This window comes from Aplidium turbinatum, chromosome 5 (assembly GCF_918807975.1).
Source record: "Aplidium turbinatum chromosome 5, kaAplTurb1.1, whole genome shotgun sequence".
Taxonomy (NCBI): Eukaryota; Metazoa; Chordata; class Ascidiacea; order Aplousobranchia; family Polyclinidae; genus Aplidium; species Aplidium turbinatum.
The window spans coordinates 35982604-36008830 of NC_137476.1; the positions used below are offsets into that span (position 1 = coordinate 35982604).

At 36.0% G+C, this 26227-nt stretch overlaps 1 protein-coding gene across 1 annotated transcript; it reads right to left on the reverse strand.

Moving 5' to 3' along the window:
- Positions 1–3108: 3108 nt before the first annotated feature.
- LOC145771222 (uncharacterized) lies at positions 3109–26227 on the reverse strand. Its single transcript, XM_082582956.1, has 12 exons — positions 26215–26227; positions 25561–25737; positions 24219–24366; positions 11115–11374; positions 9098–9307; positions 8583–8692; positions 7860–7961; positions 7315–7494; positions 5169–5288; positions 4493–4731; positions 4058–4143; positions 3109–3340 (listed from the first exon to the last, which is right to left on the reverse strand). Exons 1-12 carry the CDS (start codon positions 26225–26227, stop codon positions 3210–3212), a joined length of 1776 nt encoding a protein of 591 aa, XP_082439082.1. The 3' UTR covers positions 3109–3209.

The following is a 26227-nucleotide window of genomic DNA, read 5'->3' on the forward strand; positions in this document are numbered from 1 at the left end:
AAAAAGCAAGGTCAAGCAAGGATGGTTCTACATTCAATGTAAATGTTTGTGCAACACACTTAAAGGAAAACCTTCCATTCAACGCGACTTAATCGATTAAGTATTTTTTAAACTTTGATATTTGTCCAAAATAAACACATAGGCTAGTTGCATGTAAAGTTATTTAGAAAGACTCGTGGCTACGAGAAGTCCAACCACACAGTTGGGCAGTCAAAATCCATTGCGTTCCGACAAGGTCGAAACGTGCAACAGATTACAACAAACTGTCAGGTGCTTTGTCCATCAAGGCCTATCAGGTACTGGATTTTTCCGCATTGGTTTAAATAACGTGTTAGGTCATATTAAGGATTTGGTATTGAATTGAGTTTGGCAATTGGTAATCAAATTCATGTAACATCAGGGATTCACTTTGAACTTCATAATAATTGGAAGTAATTGATCTTGCTTTGTATTGAAATTTTCCACCCAGTAGGGTTATAACATTTGTTTTTTGTTTTTTTCATACTAAATATTTCTTGTATCATCAAGTAATGAACTTTTGTTTTAAAACAATCAAATGGAACTCATCTTTTTTCAAACTTCAAAAACGTTACTCCCAAATCAAAATTTCGGTATTTGTGTATTCACAGTGCTACAGTAAGGGTAATCGTTGACTTGTGAGCATGGGCACTGTTACATCATATTCACACATTTGTGTGATCTGTGTTGCATCACAAACAACAGACAATGAATTATGAATGAAACGACAAATCGTAGAACTTCAACTGTGCCACTCGCTGTTTCATCATTATCATTAAGTTCCTTCCCCTCGTCGAGTGTTTGGAGGCAATGAGCGCCGCAGTTACTCATTTACAATTTTCCGCAACAGCATTATCTAGTAACCGGATAATTAAAATGCGTAGCTCCTGCAAGCTTTCTGTGTATCGTTTTTATGCTCTCTGACGTCGCTTTCGATGCTTATTGTTGTTCTGGGGTCTGTGTAGTAAGCTGTCCGTAGGTAATTTCTGCGTTTCCTCACGGCCTCTATGCTTTTATGTCATCTTAAGGATTAGAATGTCATAGTTCTTGGTGGTATTCTTGCAATTGGGACATCGATACATATACAAGGTTGTGCGTCTGTGTTATGCTGCACATTTTATTACACTCGTATTGCAATCAATCTGTTGTAGCTACATGCTTGGAGGGTCAACCAAAGCTTAATATCAGTATACCAGTATGTCTTGGTGTGGACATAACTTGTATTACTACTGTTATTCTCAAGTTTGTTTTCTGGTGTGGACGCCGTTGTTCTGCAGTTTTGCACTGCGTTCCGTTCATGGCTTAATTTTAATGTAAGACAGGTCAACCTCTTTTTACGTTCTGGTGGTGACGATTCGTACCTTTCTATTGCAAGAAACTGATATACAAGTAATATAGGCAGGGTTGCCACACCCTCCTTATTTCTAAGATGTGTCTTTACTTTGAAGGGCAATGTCTTACAAAAAAAATTGTCCTTATTTCTAAGAAATGTCCTTGTCTTTGATTTGAGTCCTTATTTTGCCTTATTTTCATCAATTACAAAATTTTCATATTTTTCGGATGATATCAATAAGTGGTATAAGTTAGTGGTAACATACGTACAAGATGTGTCGATACGAGGAGAGCAACAGCAGGACTGGCAAATTATTTCATTTGTGTGAAATGTGATAAAAGGAAGTGGTGGATGCGAAGCAGATGTGACAAGAAGTGCAAGGCTGGGTTAGGCAATGTTCAGGGAATGTGGGGAAATATTATACGGAAAAAAGTTTTCATTAAAAATAAAAGAAAAAGTCTCGGAGTGGCGTGTGGTCCGCAATATTTTATGGCAGCGAAACATGGATATTAAGAGAGAGTAATTTGGCTATTTTGAGAAGAACGGAAAGGGAAATATTGAGAGCAATTATGTGGAGTAAAAACCAGAAGGGGAAAAACACTAAAGACCGATAGATGTTCTGAGGGAGATTATTGAACAGTTTGCCAGGGCAAACTGAGTAAGATGGGATAGACATGTACTAAAGAGGGACGAAAGAAGTTTTCTTTGAAAAGCATTGACTTTGAAGGTAGATGGAAAGAGGAAACGGGAATGCTCACAAAGAAGATGAAAGAACAGGTAAAGAACGAGGCACAAAATCGGACTAAAGGATGACGATGCGATGGACAGAACGAGATGGAGAATAGGAGTGGATCACGAAAAGAAACATAGTAAAATGACAGTCAAATCTCAGCACGAAGTAGTTTTTACAAACAAGAAGTTGCTGGAAAAGATTGTTTGTGGCAAAAAGTATGGAATGTGACATGTCACTTAAATGCAAAGATTTGTTCAAAAACATTTATTTCATTCTATATAAAAATCTAATTTTTGGTTGTCCTTATTTTAAGGTCCAAGTCGATGGCAACATTGAATATAGGTCTCGTTGTCCGGTCATCTCACCACCACTGTGCTCGGGTTGTCATTGTCATGATTTGAGCTGTGCATGAGCGTGTTGCTACTCACTGCGCCGCTACAAATGTGCAGTATTGTTTTATTTTATATTTGCTGCATGTTTGGTAATAAATATGGACTTATTGGTCTGATGTAAGTATATAATGAACATAACATTCTCAAGTAAGGCTAGAGCAGTGCTACACGTTTACAATTTTACTTTCTGGCAAATGTCCTGAAATTGTCAGTTATCTTGATGTTTGTTTCTGAAAAATTATCTTTACTTAACACATTCTGCTTTGTAAAGCGCAAAAACAGAGTATATTTAAGATGAATACACCACTGTACATTAATATTGTAAGGTCGTCAAATCACTCGGCATGCGACAACTCAGCAAGTAGCCTAGGCCTATATTTCAGCTAGTGCCAAGTCAACAAATGAGATTTACGTGCTCACGTCGAACGTGCTTGGTTATCGCTTGTCAAACTAATTTTGCTGATTTGTGACATTCCAAGTTTCGGCTTGTTCAGTTGTAACTTAATCACTTTCATTATTTACCAACTTCAGCCACTTTCTCAAATGTTGCTAGCTCAGTTGTTGCTTGCTCAGTCCACAACAACTGACTTGTAGCAGACTCTCATTCAAACTACAACACAAAAAGCAACGACATCAAGACGGGTTTATCTGATTACCAAAATGTTACAAAATGTCATAACACAAATCAATCACATCACAAATCAAAGAAAATTGAACCATATAACACCATAAATTAATTTTCGTATTTGTTGGGAACGTTTTCATAATTTTGATGAATATTTGGTTCTTCGTAGACATTCGGTTTGATTTCCTCGTATTCATTCTTATCGTTTCCATGGTAAGTCTCATATCCATCTTGATCCACTAAACAATATAATATAATGTATAAGAATGATCTATTCATCTTATGTTATGGATCAAATGTATTTTGAACAATGCTATGCTGGCCGTTTTATTTATTGTCATGTTGTTTTATGCTAAACAGCTTCTTTCGATATTTTTCATGAGCTTCTGATGGCAAGGGTCTACAGTTTTACCAACCCATTTGGCAATCTATTCGGACTACAATGAAAGGCTATTACTAACAAGCAGTCTAACCTTTGTACTATTATTCAAAACAACTAGACCCTTGTTATGTCATGACAAGAAATATGTTTTGTGTTAAAGGCTGGAAATAAAATATGAAACTGAAACACAAAAGTTCTAGCCCATTCCATGGACGTGTGGGAGTAGAGTTACTGATGATGTGGTAGAGCTCTGATGCTAAGCCTTACACATCTTTTGTGTTTGGCATGTATTTAAGTGGGCAAGGTGTGGTTAATAAATGGAAATGATTTTAGTTGTAAAGCAAAAGTTAAACGATTAAATATATTCACATTTTCAATGAAACAAAATGCAGGATTTCATTGTTATTTTCAAACTGCATTTGATGCACAAGAAATGAAAGCCTAGTGAATAATGACTTGCTAAAAGAAATGACAACAACAAAGTTATGAATAAGGCGAGCCCAATCTGTGTTGCCAAATCAAAATATGTTGGCAAAATCATAAAATGTTTTTTTTTGTTTTATATAAACAAAACCTTCTGATTGAGGGAGAATGTTGCTTCTATTCCTTGTATTTGAATCGTCATTGTCTGGTTTAATGTTGTTGCTGTTAATTTTTCTTCTGTAAAAGAAGATGGAAATGTGTTTCAAATTGCGCAGTTATTATTCAAACGCAACTAATTGAAATGAGCTTATTGCTTACAGATGACTAACACTGGTGATTACTTGTCATGTATTCAATGGATTGTATCAAATCATTCATTTTTAGTGTAGGTTACAATATTAAAATATGTTATGTGTATAATGATGAATTAGCAATGTGGCTAAGATATCTCACATTTAGGTCATGCCACAAAAGATAAAGATAATAAACTGATATGATCGTTTGTAGCACTAGTTGCAACGTTCATCTGATGAGATTGAATACATTACTAATACAATGATGAGTCAAGATAGTAAACTACACTCACTTTTTGTAACGTCGTAATAATATAAAAACTAAAACCAGAAACATGACAAAGACAAATCCAGCCACTCCAATACCAATCCATGTAGCTGAACCACCAATTCCCTCTCTTTCTCCAGTGGATGATGTTGTAGAATTAGTTGTTGTTGAAGGTGGAGGTGTTGAAGGTGGTTTAAGTGGAGTGACGCAACTACCTTCCACGTCAACAGCTTCACTTCGGCCTTCGCAAGATACAGCTCTGATCTGAAACAAATTAGAAGTTAACAGATGATAAAAATATAACACACAACCGTCATCTAGAATTGAATATTTCAGTAAAACTTTCTGGTTTGAATCAATCACGTTCAATAGTAAACTACTGTACTCTTAAACAAAAGAAATTTTACAACAGCTTATTCTAATCATTTTGCTCAAGAAAAATATGATAATTTTGCATTTGACAAGACCAAAAATTCGACCAAGGCCAGGAACAAAGATAAAAATCACTGTGCAATTAGGTAGTGATTCTAATTGTGCTTTAATATAAACCAGCAACACAATGTCAAGATATAATATATTAACCAAGGAAACGAAATCACGCTTAAAAATTGCTCATACAACAAAAACGAACAATTGTTTGAGCTGAAGCAAATTGCTAACATTGCACCAGCCATGCTTAGTTGCTTGTAGAAAGTACTGACTTGAAATTGCACAGTTATGTTTCTTTCCAGTGCTAATAGATCAACAAGATGTCTAGTAAGCTGTCCAATGTTGATCAAATTTCTTCTTTCCACTCTTGAGACCAAAGCATTAGTCGTAATCTATGAAAATCGCAACACTGTACCAAACAATTTCGATTGAAAACTTAGCATATCGATTGTGGTTTATAAAATGGTATGAACATATTTGTATGGAAGATATTTGACTGTAGAAGTCACTTTCAATGCAATATAAAAAAAGAAATGTATCAACATCCTATCGTTTAAGGCAGGTGTGGGGAACTTGCGGCCCGCGGGCCGAATGCGCCCGCGAGAATGTTCCATGTGGCCGCGTCAAAACTTCTTTACCCAAAATATATTGAAACAACAGCTCAAAAAGAGTAGGTTCTGCATTCTCGGTATATTGCGAATGGCCTTCGATGACTAGTTAATCCATCATAGAAGGCCATTTGTAACAACAATGTGTACGTCACTACTTCGCTGCATTTTTTATCTGTAAATAAAATTTCGAAATTTTTAGAGGCCCGCCTGTGTTATTTCTCATTTTATGTGGCCCGCAATACTAAAAAGGTTCCCCACCCCTGGTTTAAAGCATATCAGCGTAAGACCAAAGTCTACAGGTTGGCTTTTGTACATGGTTAAATAATTTACATTCAATTAAAAAAATTTCACTTTAGAAAGAATTGCTACACTAAAGTTGTACTTCCTTGTTTTTGTGATATCGTATGGTTTCGTTGCTCGAAAACTTAACTTTTATTTTGTCGTAAACCAAAAACTTTTCCCTATATTGCTATAAAATAAATGGAGCAAGACTTACACACAATACTTGAACAAACTTTTTTTTCTTTTTTTTAAGTTTTATTCTATCAATCAACTTTTCTTTTGTTAACCTGTTTTTACGTGAACTGCTTTTCAAAATTAAAACACAATAGTAATAACTATATTTGATTTAACCGAAAATGTATAAATTGTTGTGAACACTATTAATGTATTTATAATTCATTGATTGTTGACATCTTCGTGATAGCATTGAGTTCTATTGCATCATCTTTATTGCTGTAGACCAGATCGAAATAATTTTAACTAAATACAGAGGGCACGAATAGCAATAGCTACTGTCAAATCATTCATCAAAATCTTTGTATACGGAAGGCTAATATTTGCACAGGAAAAAAACACACAAAAAAACAAACAAAAAATAGCAAAGCTTCTTGCAGTGATGTCTACAAACTAACATTAATAACAATACTGTAGATGAAATGAAAGAATAATTTATTTCTAGATTATTTACGATAAAGTAGGCACAAAAATAAAAGTTTTGCCAAAAAGTTTTAAAGTTTTGGTTTTTCACACAAGAAGTTTATGGACTGGTTATCATTGGAGTCAGACGTGCGAGTATTTCTTTAGCAACCACTTGCTGGTAAAGTCAATCCTCTGGCATTGACAGACCAACTACCTTTGGTGGAGTAAAAGTTGGCCATCTGAAGAGTATGTGGCTTGCAGTCTGTTCCTTTACAGTGTAAAGTAAATACCATAGTGACATGCTGCAGATGCTGATAGGGTCCATCTGTGCAACAAGAATCCGAAACGCTCAATGCCTTTGCAGAGGAGTTTTAGCCGTACCCTGGCAGGTCGGCAGAGCTCCTTTCCTTTTGGCGTTGGTCAAGCGATGGGGACAAAGTAGTGGAGTCTGAAGGTATTGCATGTCCACCCCTCTTTCCACGTGGTATTGATTGAATCAGGTTGTGGAGTGATTGACATTTGTTGTTGTTAAAGTTGTCATGTAAAGACTAGCGCAGTGCGGATTTCAACATTGGATTTTGTTTCATAAAGTTACTGCAGTACATGACACGCAGCCTATTGTGAGTTTTGCTTAATTGGTAAATAATAAAGCGCATTGTTTATTTAAACCAAATTTGCCAGAGAAAAACAAGAAAATAGTTAGAATCAGCTCAAAACATTAATCTAAAACAAACTACTAGTATGTCTGATGATAACATTTATAAAATGTTGTTGATAATTGTTTCTCATCGCCATCAATGTCAACCGGTTATTTCAATGTACACAGCGCTTCTTCGATGTTTTTTTCTTTAATATCAAACTGATCATGACTCAAGCTTACAAATACCTCATACGCGATAATATATTCATCGGATGGGTCATGTTGCCATTCCACCACGCAATCTCTTGATGACGTTGAATTGGATATGAAAGCTTTTGTAACTGGATCAGGTAAACCATAACTGGTTTTTCCTTTAACGGACGTTTCAACGCTGAAAGTTTGGCAGCTCTCAATTTTGAGTGAAGCCTAAAATGTTAGTTCTGTTATTATTGATTCCATGAACGGCTGTAATACATTAAAACTTCAAAGTCGCATTCAACTAATCGTACACATAACGGCCAGGACAGCTCGGATTCCTAAAGACGTTTTTGCAATTATGTTATACAGTATTTTCTTCTCTTTGCTTTTATCTTTTAGTTAGTGTCAGGTTCGCTAAAATAAGCAAAGTTTCACTGATCAGGAATACACGTAATACTGTAATAAAGAAATCTTTGCAAAACCTTTGAAGAAGTTCAACGTGCATAAAAACGAAGCAACCAGCAATTTTCTACAACCATGACGAAACATTTGGTTTAACATTTACATTTGTAAGTTGGTTAACTTCTGCTTACCATCACAGTGTAGTTTGTTTGTTTTCGTAAGCCATCAATAGTAAAATTTGAAAGATTATAAGATAAGGTGATGCGATTACGTGCATCTTCTAAAATTGTAACCTGAAAAATACAACGTATAATTATTGTCTTTTATGGATTTTTATGATAACGTCTAGCTGTATCTGATGTGAAGATTAAACAAAATATTCACTATTGACGTTTTCAAAACAAAATTCAAAATACCAATTTCTATAAACCATTCCCATCGAAAGAGCTGACAAAAATAATTTCCGAGATTAATTAAGCGACCAAAAATGAAAATTAGAATACAGACTTCACGAAACATGCTCCATGTTTTTACATTATCGAAGCCAAAGAACACTCTTTGTACCAAACTACCAAAGCATGTGGGGATACGTCTCAACTGACTTTGCCAGGGAGTGGGGTTTTATCGCTGTTTTCATCGAGTTATTCTTTACGCTGAGAATAACATTTTTGCATTTTTGCAAATGTATTGCTGGGGAACAAGGTGCAGACCATTTCTGTCGTGAACAATTGCAGCATCAGCCCACTACTAAGAGTGAAAGCTTTTCGTTGTCTTCTTCGAGCCTTTATTTGTTAAAAAACTAATCAATCTCAACAACTTTACATTTATTTTCTACACTGTTGTGGAGTTTTCAAAGTTAAATGCTTTAGAAACTGAACAAATATCAAATTCTTAACTTAAAACTATGAATGCACCTCAACAACGAACTTTGGTGGCGTTCCTACTATTCCATCAAATGTCGCTCTATTCCATGTCAAGTGCAGTAGGGATGCATTACATTGCTCTGGCATCAGAGAAGCAGTGACTACAAATTATAGAAAGATTTGAAACACTTTTTGAAGGACTGAAAAGTTAATGGTTTGAAATTATAATAAGCTTATGTCGATCTTAATCAGTTCTAATTCAATTAGTTTAAGATGGACATGTATCTTTTCATGAGCTTTCCTTAGAAAATGTAAACATTTCTCAAGTTATTTATATGTGTTTGGTGCAATGCTCAACGTTACTATATACTGGACACATATTTCCGTGCTTCCACGTCTGCACCACAGTGAGGTTCAATTGATTGTTATAGACTTGCCTTTGGCATATAACAAAGAAGCAATCTCTTGAATGTGCTCAAAGTGTGTGGGGTGTCAAAGGTTGTAGACCCTTAATTCTAAGTTAGACTAACATAATTTAAAAATACTAAATACATGGAAAACCTTACATTTCAATTCGCAAGAAAAATATGCGCGATCTTCAGTACATTGTTTAGGAAGTAAATTGATTCCATTGTCGTATGTTAACGGCCACGACATTTGTTGACAAACACTTGCATTGGATGTTGGATAGTCTGGGTGAGTTACCATTGTTCCATCACTCCAAGACCAACTTGTTTCACCGACATCTGACCGCGCTCCGATGAAGACGCTGTGGTCTGAAACATATTTAAACTTGTGCACGACCTGTCTTGATAAAAGTCTGTTCTCTCAAATCTTATTCCATGAATTGTTTACATTTTCACAAACTGGAAAAAAATTCATATACTCCCTTTATTGATCTAGGTCAGTGGTTACTAACCGAGGTGCCGTTTACAGTACTCTTGGATACCGCGAGCCATTTCTTGTATTCTTTTTTTTTAATCTATTTTGAAATGGTTAGCTAGGGTCAATGTTGCTGATAAAATTTTCATACACGATTGGTTTTGTGACATCATTTAAGGAGAATTTTATGTCATATCTCATATGCTGTTTCGTAGTCACAGATCTTTACTGTGGCACCCTTGTGATGTTGTGGTTTTGGGGTGCGACACAGTCAACGTCTGTGCAAGTTGTGCTAAATGTCAATTGTAGTTCAATAGGTGAACGGTGGCACTGGCAGGGGAAGTTGTTTTCCACTTTGTCTGTTAAAGCAAGAGCAGTAAATTAATTAAGTTTCACACTGACTTCGAACTAATTCAACTTTACTAAATCTTTTTAATAAGAATACTGTTTTAAAATGGCAATCAATCTCCAAGTAGCCTAAAATTGAAGTGATGCTGCAATTATGTGGGTTTTTGAAGGTAGTATTTTTGGTTGCCGTTTCCAAGGGCACATAGGCTACACCAAGCGAACTTGCCGACTTTTCTTTACGCTGCATGAGAGATGAAAGTCAAGCAGAAAAGCTACGATTACAATTTTTAAACGTTTTGGAATGAATAGGTTTAGGTTTGTACCTTCAACATTCAATATGCAAGATCAAGGTACAATCAAGGTATTGCATTCAAGGTGAAAAATCGTTAGTCTACTACGGGGTTCCACAAAATATTTTTCTTTTCGGTAGGATGCCTTAAGCTTAAAAAAGTTGAAAACTACTGATCTAGTTGGATACATAAACAACTATAAACAGATGACTGACAAAAACTTAAAAGGATTGAATAGCGTTATTCAAAACAAATACAATGCACTAACAGAATAATAACATAATAAATCTAAATGTTTTCTGGATAAATTAATTATGTAATTATTGTGTTAGAGTATTGTATTTTTTTTAATAATGTTATTTCTTTCTATTAAGTTATTACCAGTCATCTGTTTATGGTAGCCTATTGTAAAATTAACTTTCTTCCAAATCTATACAAAAACTATTTTCCAAAGTTACACAAACATAGCCTATTATAAAATTTATAATAGTAACAACTAAAAAGGAGACCAGCAGCCTTACAATCAGTAAGCTAATAACCTCAGAAAAATCACTCTAGTCCAAACACAGTAAACAAATCTTTTATGACATTGCACAATCTGGATTGCAGCGATAGTTAATTTTTCAAGTTAAGTCGTATAGATTTTTTGTTGTTGACTACAAGTAAAACTTTTATATTCTAGACCTTCCAAGGTCAGTTTGCATGTCAGCCAAGAGTCAGCAAAATAATCATTGACTTGTAGAAAAAGTTTGTAGACCAATTAAATGGGTCACCAAAGACACTTAGGGGTGCTTTTACCCCAAGTTGAGAATCTCTGAATTAAAAAAAGTAAAATTCTCTTAAACTAAAAGAACTGACAAGGTTTGTTTGTTGACGATTATAGAAAACTCTTCAGTCGAACCTTTAGTTTCTGAGTCTCTAGTGGAAAAGCAAATAACAAATCAAACATGATAAATAACTGACAGAATGTGAGTCTTGTTTGAGATTTTGAGTTGAAACAGACACATTACACGACAATGTGACCACAAATTGTTTTTCACTTTGTAGTATATAAGAAGTTTACCTGGAATGAAAAATGGTATTACTATTTCCTCCGGCCCAGTGAAGACCACAGGTTCTTGAAAAGTGATTATCTTCGTGCTGCCACTAACAGGCTCTGGGGGGTAATTGTAAACACCTCGCAGCAAAACTGTTTCGGTCGTCATGTAAGTTCCACCATATAAAATAAAATTATTTAACCAACCACCCGCGCAAATGGGCCGAATCTGGTCTCTAGCCCTGAAGTAGCAAAATCGGACTTCAGTGGAATATTGTAGATTGGAACTGTGAAAATGAAAAATAAAGTTAAATTGTATTGATGTTTTGTAATCAGCTCACTTCATTGTTTTTGTACAAGAATGAAATTAATTTAATTACCACCACTGTTCAAGAAATAAATATTTGATAACAAAATAACAAAACCGCGATACGTAAAAACTAACACCTAGGTTTCCGTGCACGTTTCAGTAGCTACGTCAGGTTTGATGCAACACCTCTCATAATTGGGTGTCTATTGTTGAAATTTTCTTTCTTGATATGTAATTGATTATTTACGTTTATGATTACATAACACTATGTCGACACGTCTGAATTTGCCTTGTTTTGGTTTCTGCGGAGTTTGATTAATTGCTCTAATGCTGAGTCTTTAGCATCGATCAATAGCTAACTGTTCTGCGCGTCTTTGCTTAAGCTTTTGTAGACTCAGTTCAGTTCAGTTGTGCTTTATTTCTGACCATCATATCAAAACAATACACGTCAACATAGCAAAGGTCGAGAAAAGGGTAGAAGCGACGTATATATTTTGCACTCAGTAGGCTATTATAGGCATGGTGGTGATGATGGCTATCCTTCGTCTTCCAGGATGATGGTCTTTGCAATGAAACTCTAACGATGAGTTCTTCAATGGCTAATGAGTCCAATCCTGGCTTTAAAAATCGGCTACAATCGGAACATTCAAGATTTTTTGGGAAAGCTGCTGGTTCTGGGTGTAATTTATCGCTAAGACGCCTGTGCGTTTGCTGATTAACGAAGATTTAATGGCGTACAGTACACTCAACAAGCACAAATAACTTGACAGGGCCATCAGCTTTGTCCCATGGCAAAGCAAGCTAAGACGATTGAAGCTGGTGGTATGATGCAGACTTCATCCGCCTTCACAGCCGTTGTGCTTGATTGACTTCAATTGCCTGTTTCGTTGTTGGGGACTTTGCATGGTGTAGCAATGTTCAAGATAGAACGAAATTGTGTTTTGCCAGTAAAACTTTTACATTGTGGTGTGTCCCTTAGCGCTACATCGCTGCGTTTGAGTTTGTCTTGTTTTGGTTTTGTAGTGAAATGAATACTAATTTGAGCAGTGCTCAACCAGATACTTGTAAACGATCGACAGTTCATCATGAAAATTGATAATGTCGATTGTTGTTTAAGCTGTAAGTCAATTCAATGAAATTTATTTTTTTAGATAGCGCCATCTAACCAGAGCCACTATAGGCTATACATAGTCTGGAAAGTCATGTTTTGAGGTTGTTGTTTACAGCGCCACCTAGGAAAGCTATGGTCAAATCACAGAATCTGCTTAGAAAGTATGCAAATACAGGCATATTGTCTACTATCAAGGGTGAAAGTGTGCATGATTTTGTGGTTGCAGACTTGTTTTTAACTAATGTAGAATGTTTAGGATGTTATTTACAGTTATTATCTAGAAAAATTCGTTTGGTCTACTTTTCTGAGGCTTAGGTTAGCATGACTACAAGTAGTTAAAAGATGATGTGAGTTTTCAAATTATTAAGGAATTGATTAATTTATAGTTTGAAGTAGTGGTCTTTAAAGTTCATAAGTTTGAATGTACCAAGTATATACATCAGCTTACTAATTGAAGGGTTTTATTACTAAATATTTGTGGAAGCTTTAAGCTGAAGTAGGCTTGAAATTAGTACCGTAATTGGCAGATGCTAGGTACTTAGCCAGCATCATTTCCAAAAAAACATTGATTGATCAACTAATTCAGTTGACAGTTATTTTAAAATGTGTATAAAGATACAACAAAAACTTGATAGGTTTCAATCTGTGGCACTCAAAATAGCCACTCCCAAAAATAATTTGTAAACAAAGAGCATTAGCAAGACAATTTCGAGTACGGTACCGGTAAATATGCATGTTCAGTAATTTAAAGCAACAATGTCACAAAGGTTTAAAGTCCTGAGATTTAACTTAACTAGTTAGGCTGAGGAAAGATACCGCAGAATCAGATACCGTAACGTGTTCCATATTTGGGGAACCTGGTTTTCGACATTATATTATACAGCATCTTAATTGATTATGTACAGACTGGAAATTTGATTGAATCGACCAGTTAAGGCAGTTATGCTGACAAAGGTTATGTTTTGTTTGTTTCCTTTGTGTTGTAATTTCCTATTCTTTATTATCTTAAGCATGCCATTTTCTTAAGGTCAATTAGTCTACTTTGAGACTACTAGCAGACAGTAATGCAGGAACCGGTTAACCACTACCTTTGTTAGCAATTATCTTTTGTTGTTATTAGCATTACAGTTCATAATCAAATTCTGTACTCTATCTAGGATTGTGAATTATCTTAGTTATGATTATTTAGCTTGATACTGTCACAAGTTAAGCGTAAATGTGGTGGAATAAACTGCTGTTTATCACAATGTTACAGCAAAACCAATATGGGATTTTGTTTGTACAAAGTTTCAAGTATTGAAAAGAAAAGTTTTATTTTGTTTCAACAGCACAGTGGGAAAAACAGTTTCATCAGGTGAAATCAACACAATAAAATAATGTAATTTTATGTTGTATGTCATGATGGTTGACATTAGTAAAAATTAAGAGCTTACGGTGTGCCTAGTGAATCACGTAATGTGTCACACATATTATGTTGTTCTTTCTAATTTAAGCAATAAGCATATGGTGCTCATTGCTACTGTAATCGTATATTGAGAACATTCACTAATCTGGCATCCCTGTGTATAGTTAATTAGTAATGATCATGTGTGCTAATTGTAACATACATTGCTAAATGTTATTTATGATAGGTAATTGATTTTCAGATTTAGTTGGAGATGTCAATAGAGAGAAGATGCTATTAAGTAAAGCTTCAGATGCTCTTCTCGTCCCTGTCCTTACCAGCAATAATTCGAGAAACGTTTGCTGCTGGCGCAGATTATGTACTTGCAAGAATAAAGCAGGATTCTCTTGAACACTACTTCGGTCGACAACGTCAAAGAGTTGCATGTGATGTCGCGCCTATAATTCGAATGTTTAGCAGTACCGCCAAAACTTTAGATATTGTAAAGCACTTTGCAGTGAAGGGATCTAATGTCGAGAGTGAACATTAGACTAACCACTCCGGCATACTGCGCTTTACTCGAGACTGCATAAACAGTGATTGAAATTGGCACTTTGAGAATCCGTACCTACATTGAAGGAACTCCGTATCTATAATGCATACTGTATGCTAATTTCCGGTACAGTAAACCTCACATAACATATAATACAGTATGGGTATATAAACGAGAATTTTAATCCGGATGGTTTCTTATACTTTTCAGTTCATTCGAATGAATGGCGGTTATAAGAGTGGCTGAGTGGTTTACTGTACTTTCACTGCAACTACATCATTGCCACATTGGCACCTTTCTGTGTACATTTTACAGTATTTAAGTTACGGTATTAATAGAAAGCATTCTTTAAAGTAATGTGCTATGAAATCGGCTTGAAAGCATACGATGAAAGTATGCTACAATGTTTATTGTACAAATCAAAAATGGATAACAAAATACAACAGGAATCCTCCTTCAATGTTTGCTTTTAGAATTGTTTATACTTTTCAAGGTGATGCGTAGTACACTGTTCGGTTTATGCGATTGTTTAGCTGTTTTGTTTCTACCATGTAAGAAGTCTTGTAGTGGCAAAAGTATGACTCCTCATACGCATACAGCACTTTTTTTATAAGTTCATTTTTTTTATATTTCTGACCATCACAGCGAAAACAATACACGTCAACATAGCAAGGGTCTAGAAAAGTTCTTCAAAGGCGCCTTCGTAGAGGGTTTCCAGTTAATGGATTGCTGTATACCTTGCACAGTTCAAGTCCGGCAATAAGCTTTCTTCACAATAGTCATGAATCTCATGATATGCATTAGACAGATTAAGGTTGTTGATTTCATTGCGCAATGTGTCGGTGTAATACCCCACTTTTCGAAAAGAATTTCCTTGTCATAGGCGAATTTCACCTTCCAAATCTTCATTCGACTGTAAAATACAAATAAATTCAGTAATGCACTATCTTCATCAAGTGCCATTTATCTCTCCGAACTTAGGTGACCATGTGATGCCATTGTTTTTTAGCATACCAGTAATGTACGGCATGTATTTAAAATAAGTCACGTTTAATTGCTACATATATATAAAGTATGCAAAAAATGGCACCTAAAGAAGAACGTTCATTACCGGTACCTCAAAATGTAAATATAGCTACGGAATTATTGAAGTAATGCACTTCTAAAGTAGCACCATCATAATGGTGTATATTGCATGTTATGCTTTTGAAAGCTAACTTTTTCAACCTAAAGGCCAACCCTGAAGCAATTAAGTATTTCATTGGCTTGATTTCCAAATTTCATACTGATAATATTATTAGGCTATTACTATTTATTTGCATCAGACCAATAATTCCATATTAATTACCATACATGCAAAAAGAAAAAAACAAAAAATACAAGAATAATTACAATAACCCGGTTAACAGATAATGCTGTTGTAGAAAATTGTTAACGAGTAAGCTGCAAATGGCACATTTGAAATAAGACGATTTGACAAGAGCGTCAGAATTGCAGAGAGTATTTAGGAATTGGAGTCTTAAAGAGACTTACCGTTAGTTAGTAAGATATATGAATAGTATTTTGCATGTAAACAAGTGTAGTTCAACATACCTCATCAAAAAATATTGTAAGTTCTTCTTCACTCATGTCTTGAAGAGCCTCCGAACATTGTGACAACATTTTAATGACTTTTTAAAACTATATAATAAAAAAACCTTTCTGTACACTTATTGCTGCATTGTAATAAATATATACTGTATTTATGAACATGCTCTATTTGTATCATGCATATAAATTGTTTTCTATATCGTGAGTGGCCCACGAGTAACATGCTAAATGTGACATATCTGAAATATAGAAGTGCTGTATTTCCTTTTCTATGAAGCTAGCTGTTTGCATTCAAAAGTAAGTTACCAATACTTTAACCCACCGGTGTTTAATTCAAACATAGTTATTTTTCCTATGTAGGCAATGTGCTTTAGAGAATTAGCACAAGCATATTTTTAATGGAATTGGCTCAAAATCAACCATGGTTACGGTAGTGAAGAAGAACTCATAATATATAGGCTACAAATGTGTCAAGTCAATGCTCTTCTTCATTTTGGTGCAAAATATCTTAAGTGGAACAAGAAAGGAGATTACACATACATAACGTAACTTTATATTTTTATCAGTAGTAAACAAACAAGTTTTTTTGCCAGTATATCGTCAGTCTGTAGTGTAAACTGACAAACAATAAATATTTAATGGCAAGTTAGAATAAACTTATTGGGCCTAACCTAGAAAACTAACCACAAGAATGGGCATTTTTTTACTGTAATTCACATATTCTTAATGAACAGCAAAATTATTGATTGTGACAAGTATAGATTTGACCAGTGCATCATAATTTGCACATTTCCGATATAGCCTTATCTAGATTTACATAATGTAATCAATATCTTTTAAAAATTCTTCAGAATAAATACCTGTACATATAGCCTATGTTTATAAAGTTTGAATAGACAAAAGTACTGTTTAATCTTGAGTCTAGGTCAATTTCCATTGGCAACAAGTGCCATCCTTTAAACTAACCAGTGCCTAATATTCCTGGCAAAAAAGTTTATCAACTAACCAGCCTTTCAACAACCTATGTTTTGGTCTTCTGCTGAAGAAGCTAAAATTCAATTCCTTAATAATTTGAACTCACATCATCTTTTAACTACTTGTAGTCATGCTAACCTAAGCCTCAGAAAAGTAGACCAAACAAATTTTTCTAGATAATAACTGTAACTAACATCCTAAACATTCTACATTAGTTAAAAACAAGTCTGCAACCACAATATCATGCACACTTTCACCGTTGATAGTAGACAATATGCTTGTATTTGCATACTTTCCAAGCAGATTTTGTGATTTGACCATAGCTTTCCTAGGTGGCGCTGTAAACAACAACCTCTGGCAGATTTGCCATTGACTTTCCAGACTATGTATATAGTGGCTCTGATCTAACAAACAAAGCGAACAAAATATTCGAAACAATACATTACATACTGTTTTCCTAAATATTATTTTTGATGTAATATCATTTGTAAAATGAAAAATGCTATGTTTCATTAAATGTTTACAAAGCCGGTTTGACCAAGGTACCTCCGTATTCACCATGGTGTCTTGTAGGCTCTAATGTGATAAACAAAATGTTATCAAATGTTTGTTGAAAGAACAAATTGGTTTTGGATATATAACGATTAGAATACAAATAAGGTCATTCAACTTATAAGAAACTGTAGTGATTATAATTACCTGTGAAGGGTGGTTGTAATTTTAAGGATTGTTGAATATTGTAGCAAATAATGCTCATACATTGTTCGTAAAGTGAAATGGGAAAAAATAGGACCATTTGATAAAGCTTTAAAAACAATGTGCCGTTAACCCAAAGTTTTGTCTTTGTGTATATTTTTATTTGCATTACACTTTGATTATTTTTAAATAACGTTTAATGTTTATAGTTGTAAGCATTTAATTTATTTCAATAATGTTATGTGAAAAATTGTTTCAAATGCTTAATTTTGAGAAGGTTAATCAATGTTAATCTGTTAAATGTTAATCTGTTCAATGTTAATCTTCTTTTTTTGTACAGTCGTATTCATTTGTGGACATCACAGAGTTATTGCTTTGTATATTCGTATTTATTTACTCTATGAAATGGTGTATAGTAGGGTGGATAAAAAAAAAATGAATTTTTGGGTTCAGCTTAGTGCATCTGCCAAAAGTTGCAGTTTGGGCTATCTTTTACATTGGTACTTGAAAAAACATTTTTTGACCCCGTTTGACCCCTATCCAAGAGCTCTCTAGCGCCCGCCGAGCCAAAGTACTTTAAATTGGCTATAATTTTTTTCCAGTAGGTGCAGGCTAATCGTTTTGGTGTCTACCCCACTAAATCAAGTCTTGGGAAGTCAATTCTGCAATCTAAAATCATCTATGGGCGATCAAAATGACATCAGAGCCTATATTCAGCAAAAATGCTTGAAAATATTAGAAAGTTAATGTTTTTTTAAAAAAGTGCGAAGAAAAACAAATGCATAATGCTTCTAAAGGTTTTGCTGTTAATACACTGAAGCAAACATATAAAAGCAAAAAATTACAGTATGAAGTTTTGCAAAAATGCCTTTAATTTATGCATCCAGTTATCCATAGCATTACAGTAATGGACACAAAATGCACAACAACGGGTTCAGGCAAAATCAGTCTGTTAGTGTTTTGTTGAGGAGCTTATATCAAATCCTACAGATATATCTTTCTTAAAATCAATGATGACTGACAGGGACAGGACAGCCACAATAGCCGGATTTGACTATTTCAGTCGCACGATTCAGAAGGAAAGAAAATAGGATTCTGATTGAGCGCAAAAACAACGACAAAAATACTCTAAAAAAAAACACAAAAACTGATTCTACTGTAGCTTCTCTGGTCAGCTTGTTTGCATCACAATGTTTACATCACATCGGTGAAATCGTTGTGTCACGTATCTTTGAAGATTTAAAGCTAGATGTTTCAAAATAACCAGAAATAAGCATCTTCATGAGACTCCACAAGAACTGGGATTTTATTCCACAGTGGCCAACTGCTAAGTACACTGGATACCAACAGCTTTCCAGTAACAACACACGATCTCATTCAGAACCTCAAAGATGACTTTGTTCAACTTGCACAAAGCAAATTGTTCATTTGAGGCAACTATAAAGAACTTATGAACTTGTGCATTGCTTATATCAGTCCTGGTCTACAAAATGTGAAATTCTACCGTCCTAGGGTCACACACAAGGCCAGATGGATGGCCAAATTGATTCATTCCTTTTAATTGGTGCTCCTAGAAAATCAAATAGCTACCGGTAAGTTACCTAAGGGAACTATCACATCAGTTCCACAAGTGGCTAAACTGAAAGATCTCATGAACTTTATTTCACTTGTCTACTGTACATATTCGGTGTAGTGTTACTGTAGATGCTCCTTGGAACTGTTCGACTATGTACAAGAACATTCTCAGATACGGAGCAGTGCATAAGTTGATATCAGATGCTGCTGAACGTAGCTTCAAACGTCACTTTTGTTATCTCTCTGCTGAGATGGTACCACTGGCAATGTACAGCTCTGAAGTTCAGGAAGAGGAAAAACGTCAGATGGCTGATGAACTTATACATGTAAAACCTACAGATCCTGTTTTTACACTAGCAGATCGGTTTGGCACTGGCTAGCTACAGGAAACCACGTTTTCCATCAGAAATCAATCTGGAATCAAAACTGACAGATTTTATCACAAAGGACTCTCGGTTCTTTTTCTCTGTTTTAGAAATATATAAATGATGATTTTCTTCCTTTATCAGTAGAGAAATGGTCTGAATCAAAGTCGTACCAGAAAGCTGTTTACAATGTTGGTTCCATCAATGTCACAAATGATGTGGCTGAACGTGGAGTTAAACTGAGCACCGATTACCTACATAGTGCCAGAAATGAGGAACACTATCAAAAAACACTTTACAAATAGTGGAAGCCAACAGAAAAGACACACTTAATTTGAGAGAGAAAAAACTAATATCCTCTTGCACAGATTAGACTAGTCGATCACATTGCCTTCTGTGACAAAGTGTGTTTGTAAAAGTTTGCAGTTATACAGATTCAAGTTTCATGTAGCAAACTTACCAGCCTATTGTTAAACTTCTAGATGTGTATTTGATCTATTTCTAACTAGTGCAAAAGTAGAATTTTAGACCACTTCCGCTCACTGAAGTTGTATTTTTAGCTATTCCAACACCCAAAAAATGTGAATTCACAGAGAATATTCTTTTAATTCACTGTACAATAGATAGTCGAACAGGCATACTTTTTATGAGTTTTATGCATATTATTTTGTTAAAACATACAAAATCTGCTCAGAAGCGTGAAAATATTTCTATATTTACTTAATGGCAAACCTGCAAATTTGAATGGGATGGTGGCCCACATAAACGTGCCCCAATTCTACTGATTTTTGGTCCAGCAAAGATTCTTGGCTAGTGGAAGAATCTCACAAATCTACAAGTCAATAGTACAAAAAAAGTTAAAAACAAGGGGGTTGTGTGCATGCTACCCAGGATTTATTCAATGGGATGCTTATTCAGAAGCCAAATGCAAGTGTTGCCTCTAGTAAACATCATATAAACTCAATTGAAAATAAACCATTTGTCACGATTTCTTTCTATCTCTTACCAGGAAAAAGACTTGGAAAGGTTCAATGACGTAGTTTAATGGGTCAAACCGAAAAGCAGTCAATTAAATATCGAATGGTTCTACTAGTGAGATGATAATCTAACTTCTTGAAGGACTTTAACGAACGGCTTCTCAAATAACTCTAATTTCGAACACAATTTACATCAGCACCAATTCTCATCTACTTGTATTCGATTACTTCAACTCTCAATCAACAATAATTTCTGCACCAACTACCAATCCGCAACTCATAACACAATTCTCATAATCAACTCATAATAATCATCATAATAATCAACTCGTCGTCGTCGTCGTCGTCTGAGCTTCTGGGGCCGAGGGTCTATCCTTTTACCACCCCAGATTCACGATGTTCCCGGACTACACTGGAAGGCTGCTAGAGAGCAGCCAGTCTTTAGTTTCATCATCCATGACGCGCAGACCTTCCACTCCGTTAGGTGGTTTGAAGATGGTACAGTCATTGATGATGTGGTCTGCGGTCTGTTCCTCGGCACCACATTCACAGGAGGAGGAAGAAGCCATTCCCCATTGGTGCATGGTTGAGCGGAAAAGCCCGACGCCCGTACGGAGACGGTTGAGGCGCACCCATGCCTGTCTCTGTAGTGTCAGGCCGATGGGGCGTGTGTCGGCGTCGGGGATGAATGAATGGAGTCTGGTGGTGCTTGACTTCCATTCAGAATTCCATTTATGGTCCGCCCAAGTAGCCGCAGAGATGTCTTGTTCATCAGCTTCGTTGATCAGAAGCCGAGCGGCTGGCACGAATGGGTGTCTTGATTTCAGTCTGCGGGGGTGCCCGTTTGGGAAGGCAGAGATCTTGTGGTGGAGAAGATGGTTAGGCTCCAGTGCCCGTCGACCGAGGGACAGAGTGGCTTCTTCGCGACGAAGCTCAGCAGGTTGGATGCCAGCGAGAATGGGGAGATTGTCCAATGGTGTGGGACGCAGGCATCCGGTCACTGTGCGCAGGGCGCTGTTTATGGCAGTGTCGATGTTGTGGCAGTGAGCACTGCGGCACCAGACAGGTGCACAGTACTCTGCTGAAGAGTAGACAAGGGCTAAGGCTGCTATTCGCAAAGTGTCAGCCCTCGCCCCCCCAGCTAGAGCCTGCCAGGCGCTTCAGTAATGCAGCGCGGGATGTCAGTTTCTTGCGCAGTGACACCAAATGGTGGCGGTATGTGAGCGATCTGTCTAGTGTCACCCCAAGGTACCTTGGCTCGGGGCAGAAGGACAGAGGTTTTCCGTTGTTGTGGACATGTAGCTCACGATCAGCTTCCCGATTGTGTAGGTGGAAAGCTGCCGCCACAGTTTTGGTTTCGCTGAGTTTCAGTCGCCAGTTCTGGAGATAAGCTGAGATGGTTTGCATGTCCTGGCTCAAGGTGTCTTCTAGATTTTCCCACGACTTTGTGGAGTGGAGAATTGCCAGATCGTCTGCATAAGCGTATTTTGCGGAGACCGTAGTTGGCAGGTCGTGGGTGTAGATGTTGAAAAGAAGGGGAGCCAGGACCGATCCCTGTGGGACGCCGTTTTTCAGGCGTCTCAGTCTGCTTCGCCGTGGGATGCCGGTGGTGAGGGTGAAGCTTCGATTCCTGACAAGTTCCATAATCATATGGACCATATGTCGGTCAGGAAGCAGGCGAATAATCAACTCATCATAATTTATAGAAAGTTGTTTCGGTCTAGTAACATCGAGAAGGTTACGTAATGTCACATTGTTCTGTCAAGTTGCACAAAATGTCAACAAGCAGAAGCCCAAAGAAGTTTAAAGAATATCACGTGGTGTAGAAGATTCTTACATAATAAATATTTCGCAATCGGACATCCACTGATAAACAACCTTATGACGTCATGACAAACGACGCTCAGAAATCATGAAAAACAACAGAACATTCCAGAGTTGCATACTTACAGACGATTCTAGAAATACGTTACATAATACAGATTTCTCATTCAAAGGTTACTTCAGGTCAATACCCGATAATAACACATTGCTCAAAATTCCATAATAAAAACAGCACATTCTGTCAAGACGCAAAGCAGCCCGACGCGAGGCCTTGCACATTGATTGTGACACCATTGAAATAAACAATATCTAAAGTTGTGATAAATGCAATAGTTAAGTTTACACTTGGACCTCATATCACCACCACCTCGACCACCTCATTGGACTAGAGGCCAGTTTGCACACAAATGGTAATATACTAGTGTGTTATACCTAGGTTACACTTTTTTTAGTATTTCATCCATAAAACTGCCCAAAATATCTAAAAATGCCAATTATTCCCCATAAAATGCGTTTTTTAGAGCAAAAATGTCATTATGCAGTTTTGGCTGCCCATGCATCATTTTAGACTGCAGAATTGACTTCCCAAGACTTGATTTAGTGGGGTTAGACACCAAAATCACAAGCCTACACCCACTAGAAAAAAAAATATAGCCAATTTAAGGAATTTTGGCTCGACGGCCACTAGACAGCTCTTGGATAGAGGTCAAACGGGGTCAAAAAATGTTTTTTCAAGTACCAATGTAAAAGATAGCCCAAACTACAACTTTGGCAAATGTACTAAGCCGAACCTAAAAATTCATTTTTTTTATCTACCCTAGTGTATAGGCCTAAGGAAGACAAGCTATAGTGATTTGTCACACAGGTTATATTTCCTGATAAACATTTTGGCATCAAAGCTAACAGAACTGGTTGAGCAATCGGTCGAGTCTTGAAGACTCAAGTCAGAGAAACATAATTAACGTCAGTGACTTTTCGATGAAGACCAAGTTTCACATCGCATGACACAATTGATGAATGTTCTTATCTGGCTCCGACACTGGTGAGACAAGCTATGAATGAATTGATTGCCAGAATATCTCTCAAAGGCTGTTACGAAATCTTGTTCAGCGCCAAGAAACGACTTTCATCTTAGCTAGTTGTTATTCTTGAATGTGCGGCAAGAGATTCATCGAACTGTGGACCACCAGAGAACTATGCGCAGGTGCCTAGCACAGCTGGCTTGGGCTCATTAACCACTTAAAAATTTATCCTTAGCTTTTTAACTTTTGTTTTTATTTAATTATTTTTTTATTGCTAAGACCATCATTCTCGAAGATGAGGGATAGCCAGATAATGTCAAATGTTTTCCGTATTTTAGATAAGGTTCAAATTGGGACGCCGAAATGTGTTGGTGTTGCTTCCAACAAAGCGTTCGGACAATTTCTTAAATAATTATTGTAATCATTTGTTGCTGTACAACTTTACTACACAGCTTTTCATTTTTTTATTTACATCTCCATTTACAATACAGTCTTGGCAATGGTTATTAGGAAACTTAATACTGGCAACTAAATAATCAAGATTCTTGGCAACGGTTTTTGGGTTATTGAAATTATAAATTAAGTTGGCTGTCATGTACATGATGATGACTCATTAAAGCTTAAATAAATACCTGAAACATCTATTCTATAAGTTGAATTTATAAGTTATAATGAGTTATAAGTTATTTATAAGTTATAAGTTATAATAAGTTATACTGTAATTTATAAGTTATTCTATAAGTTAAAACCTGAGATATAATCTGAAGCTTTGCATTTCCCCATATGGAGGTCTTTTCCATCCACTTATATCTTCCGGGTCTTCAAACCTTCCAGTTGATCTAAACTTGTACCATTGTGGGATATTTGGGTTCTGATGGATATTAACCGTTACCAAACCTGCAATGCAATATCTATTTTAAGATTTAGTTAGATTTTAATTGTAGAATATGTTTTTTCTGAAAGAATACCAGAAATACGGAATAATCTTCAAAGTCACAATCGGAACGATAATATTCTTATATTAAGTTTTGATCACATCTACTGCAATTACGTATGAATGAACAAGAAAAGGAATTGAATCGATTCCAGTTGGGTTGGTATATATTGTCACTTGCCATACAAAAACTGTGATTTGTTTGTGCTTGTTAGTAATCTCAAATTCACTCAATGAAGTTTGCTATTAGGCTATATATAGTAGGCTAATTAGTAGTTACACATGTTATGTATGGCAGTAATGTTTTCGTTGACAACCAGTTGTTTAATTTTGTTGTAAACATTTTCAAACATGAGTTTGAATTGCAAGTAAACAGTTATTTGTCCATGATCGACAAATGTTGTATTTGTTACCAATGTTTAAATTGTCAAGAGGTAAATAACATCACTATTATGCAGGTTAGTTAATTGAATTATGCTTACTTGTTTAATATTATTTGCTTAGCACTTTATATAGACTTTTTGTTTGTTATACTATTAGCTTAAAGTTTACTAGCTAATGCTTTATTATCTCAAAGCTTTGCCTCTGAATGCAGATGTAGCCTATCAACTCGCTTATGAGGACCGACAAGCGGTTATGCCAGCCTGTGAGATTTTATCCGATTCGGAATGGAGCTCGAAACTGTGAAGCCAAGATGATTTTTGAAGAACAACCTACTGTAGGTCTGCGACAAAGTTTAACATTTTATGTTTATATCAAATTTTGAAAGTAGTAGTTCAAACAACGTTTTAATCTTCCTTTAGTCATCATAAGAAGAAGATTAAAACTATGATCAAAAATAATTGCATAGCCGAGTGGTGAGAGCGCTGGAACGGCAATCGGAATGGCGCCGGTTCGACACCGCTCAGCATGCGGCTGTGTGTTTGGCAGGACACTTAAAGACATGCCTGAAGGTAGACATGAAGTTTGGCTTCCTTGCCTTCCCGTTTACTTAATCTAAATCGTCAACCACCAGGTGTAAGCCTGGATACGACAAACAAAAATAATTAAACAAAAAGTTACTAAGAGTGCAGTATTCTGTGGTCTTAACTGAATGAGCAATGTCAAAGGCGTGTAATTTATTGTGTTAGTCTTCGAAATATCTTATTTAGTTGTACCATTGTTGTACTTTTGTTGCATCATAATTATCAATCTATCCTTGTCAGTTCCGCTTCTCGATTGAAGAAGATTTCCACCGGATGCCATGCACGTTTGTTGAGCGCTGTTTGCATTTGTTTTATCATCCGACCAAACGTATATCTTGTCTTGTTGTCCATGAAAACTGTTATGGCATTCTGTATAAAAACGTTAAAAGTGTTGATTTGTTGTTTGCATACATCAGATTAAACATTTCCAGTTATTCTATCAAGTAACAATATTATCGATTGCAAAATTCATCTCGCTACGAAGAGAAAGGTCTGTGCATCTTGGATGATGAAACCATAGATTGGCTTTTCTCTAATAGCCTTCCAGTGTGGTCCGGGAACATTTTTAGGATGAGGTGGTAAAAGGATAGACATTAGGTAACAAAGGCTCACAGGACAAGGAAAAAAAAGATCGCACAGAATCAAAAATAAGGGTGTTGCTTCGTTTCAGATTAGTAATCTTTAACTGGATTTGATGCATTTTTATTTGTCCGATGTAATTTGATGCCTCATGGGATTTGTATAATAATGTTGGAATCATAAAATGAAGTTCGATTTTGACACTTCATAATTATATGAAACATGTTTTCTCTGCGATTAGATTAAAAGTCAAGTTCAAGTATTTACCTGCAACGGCCAT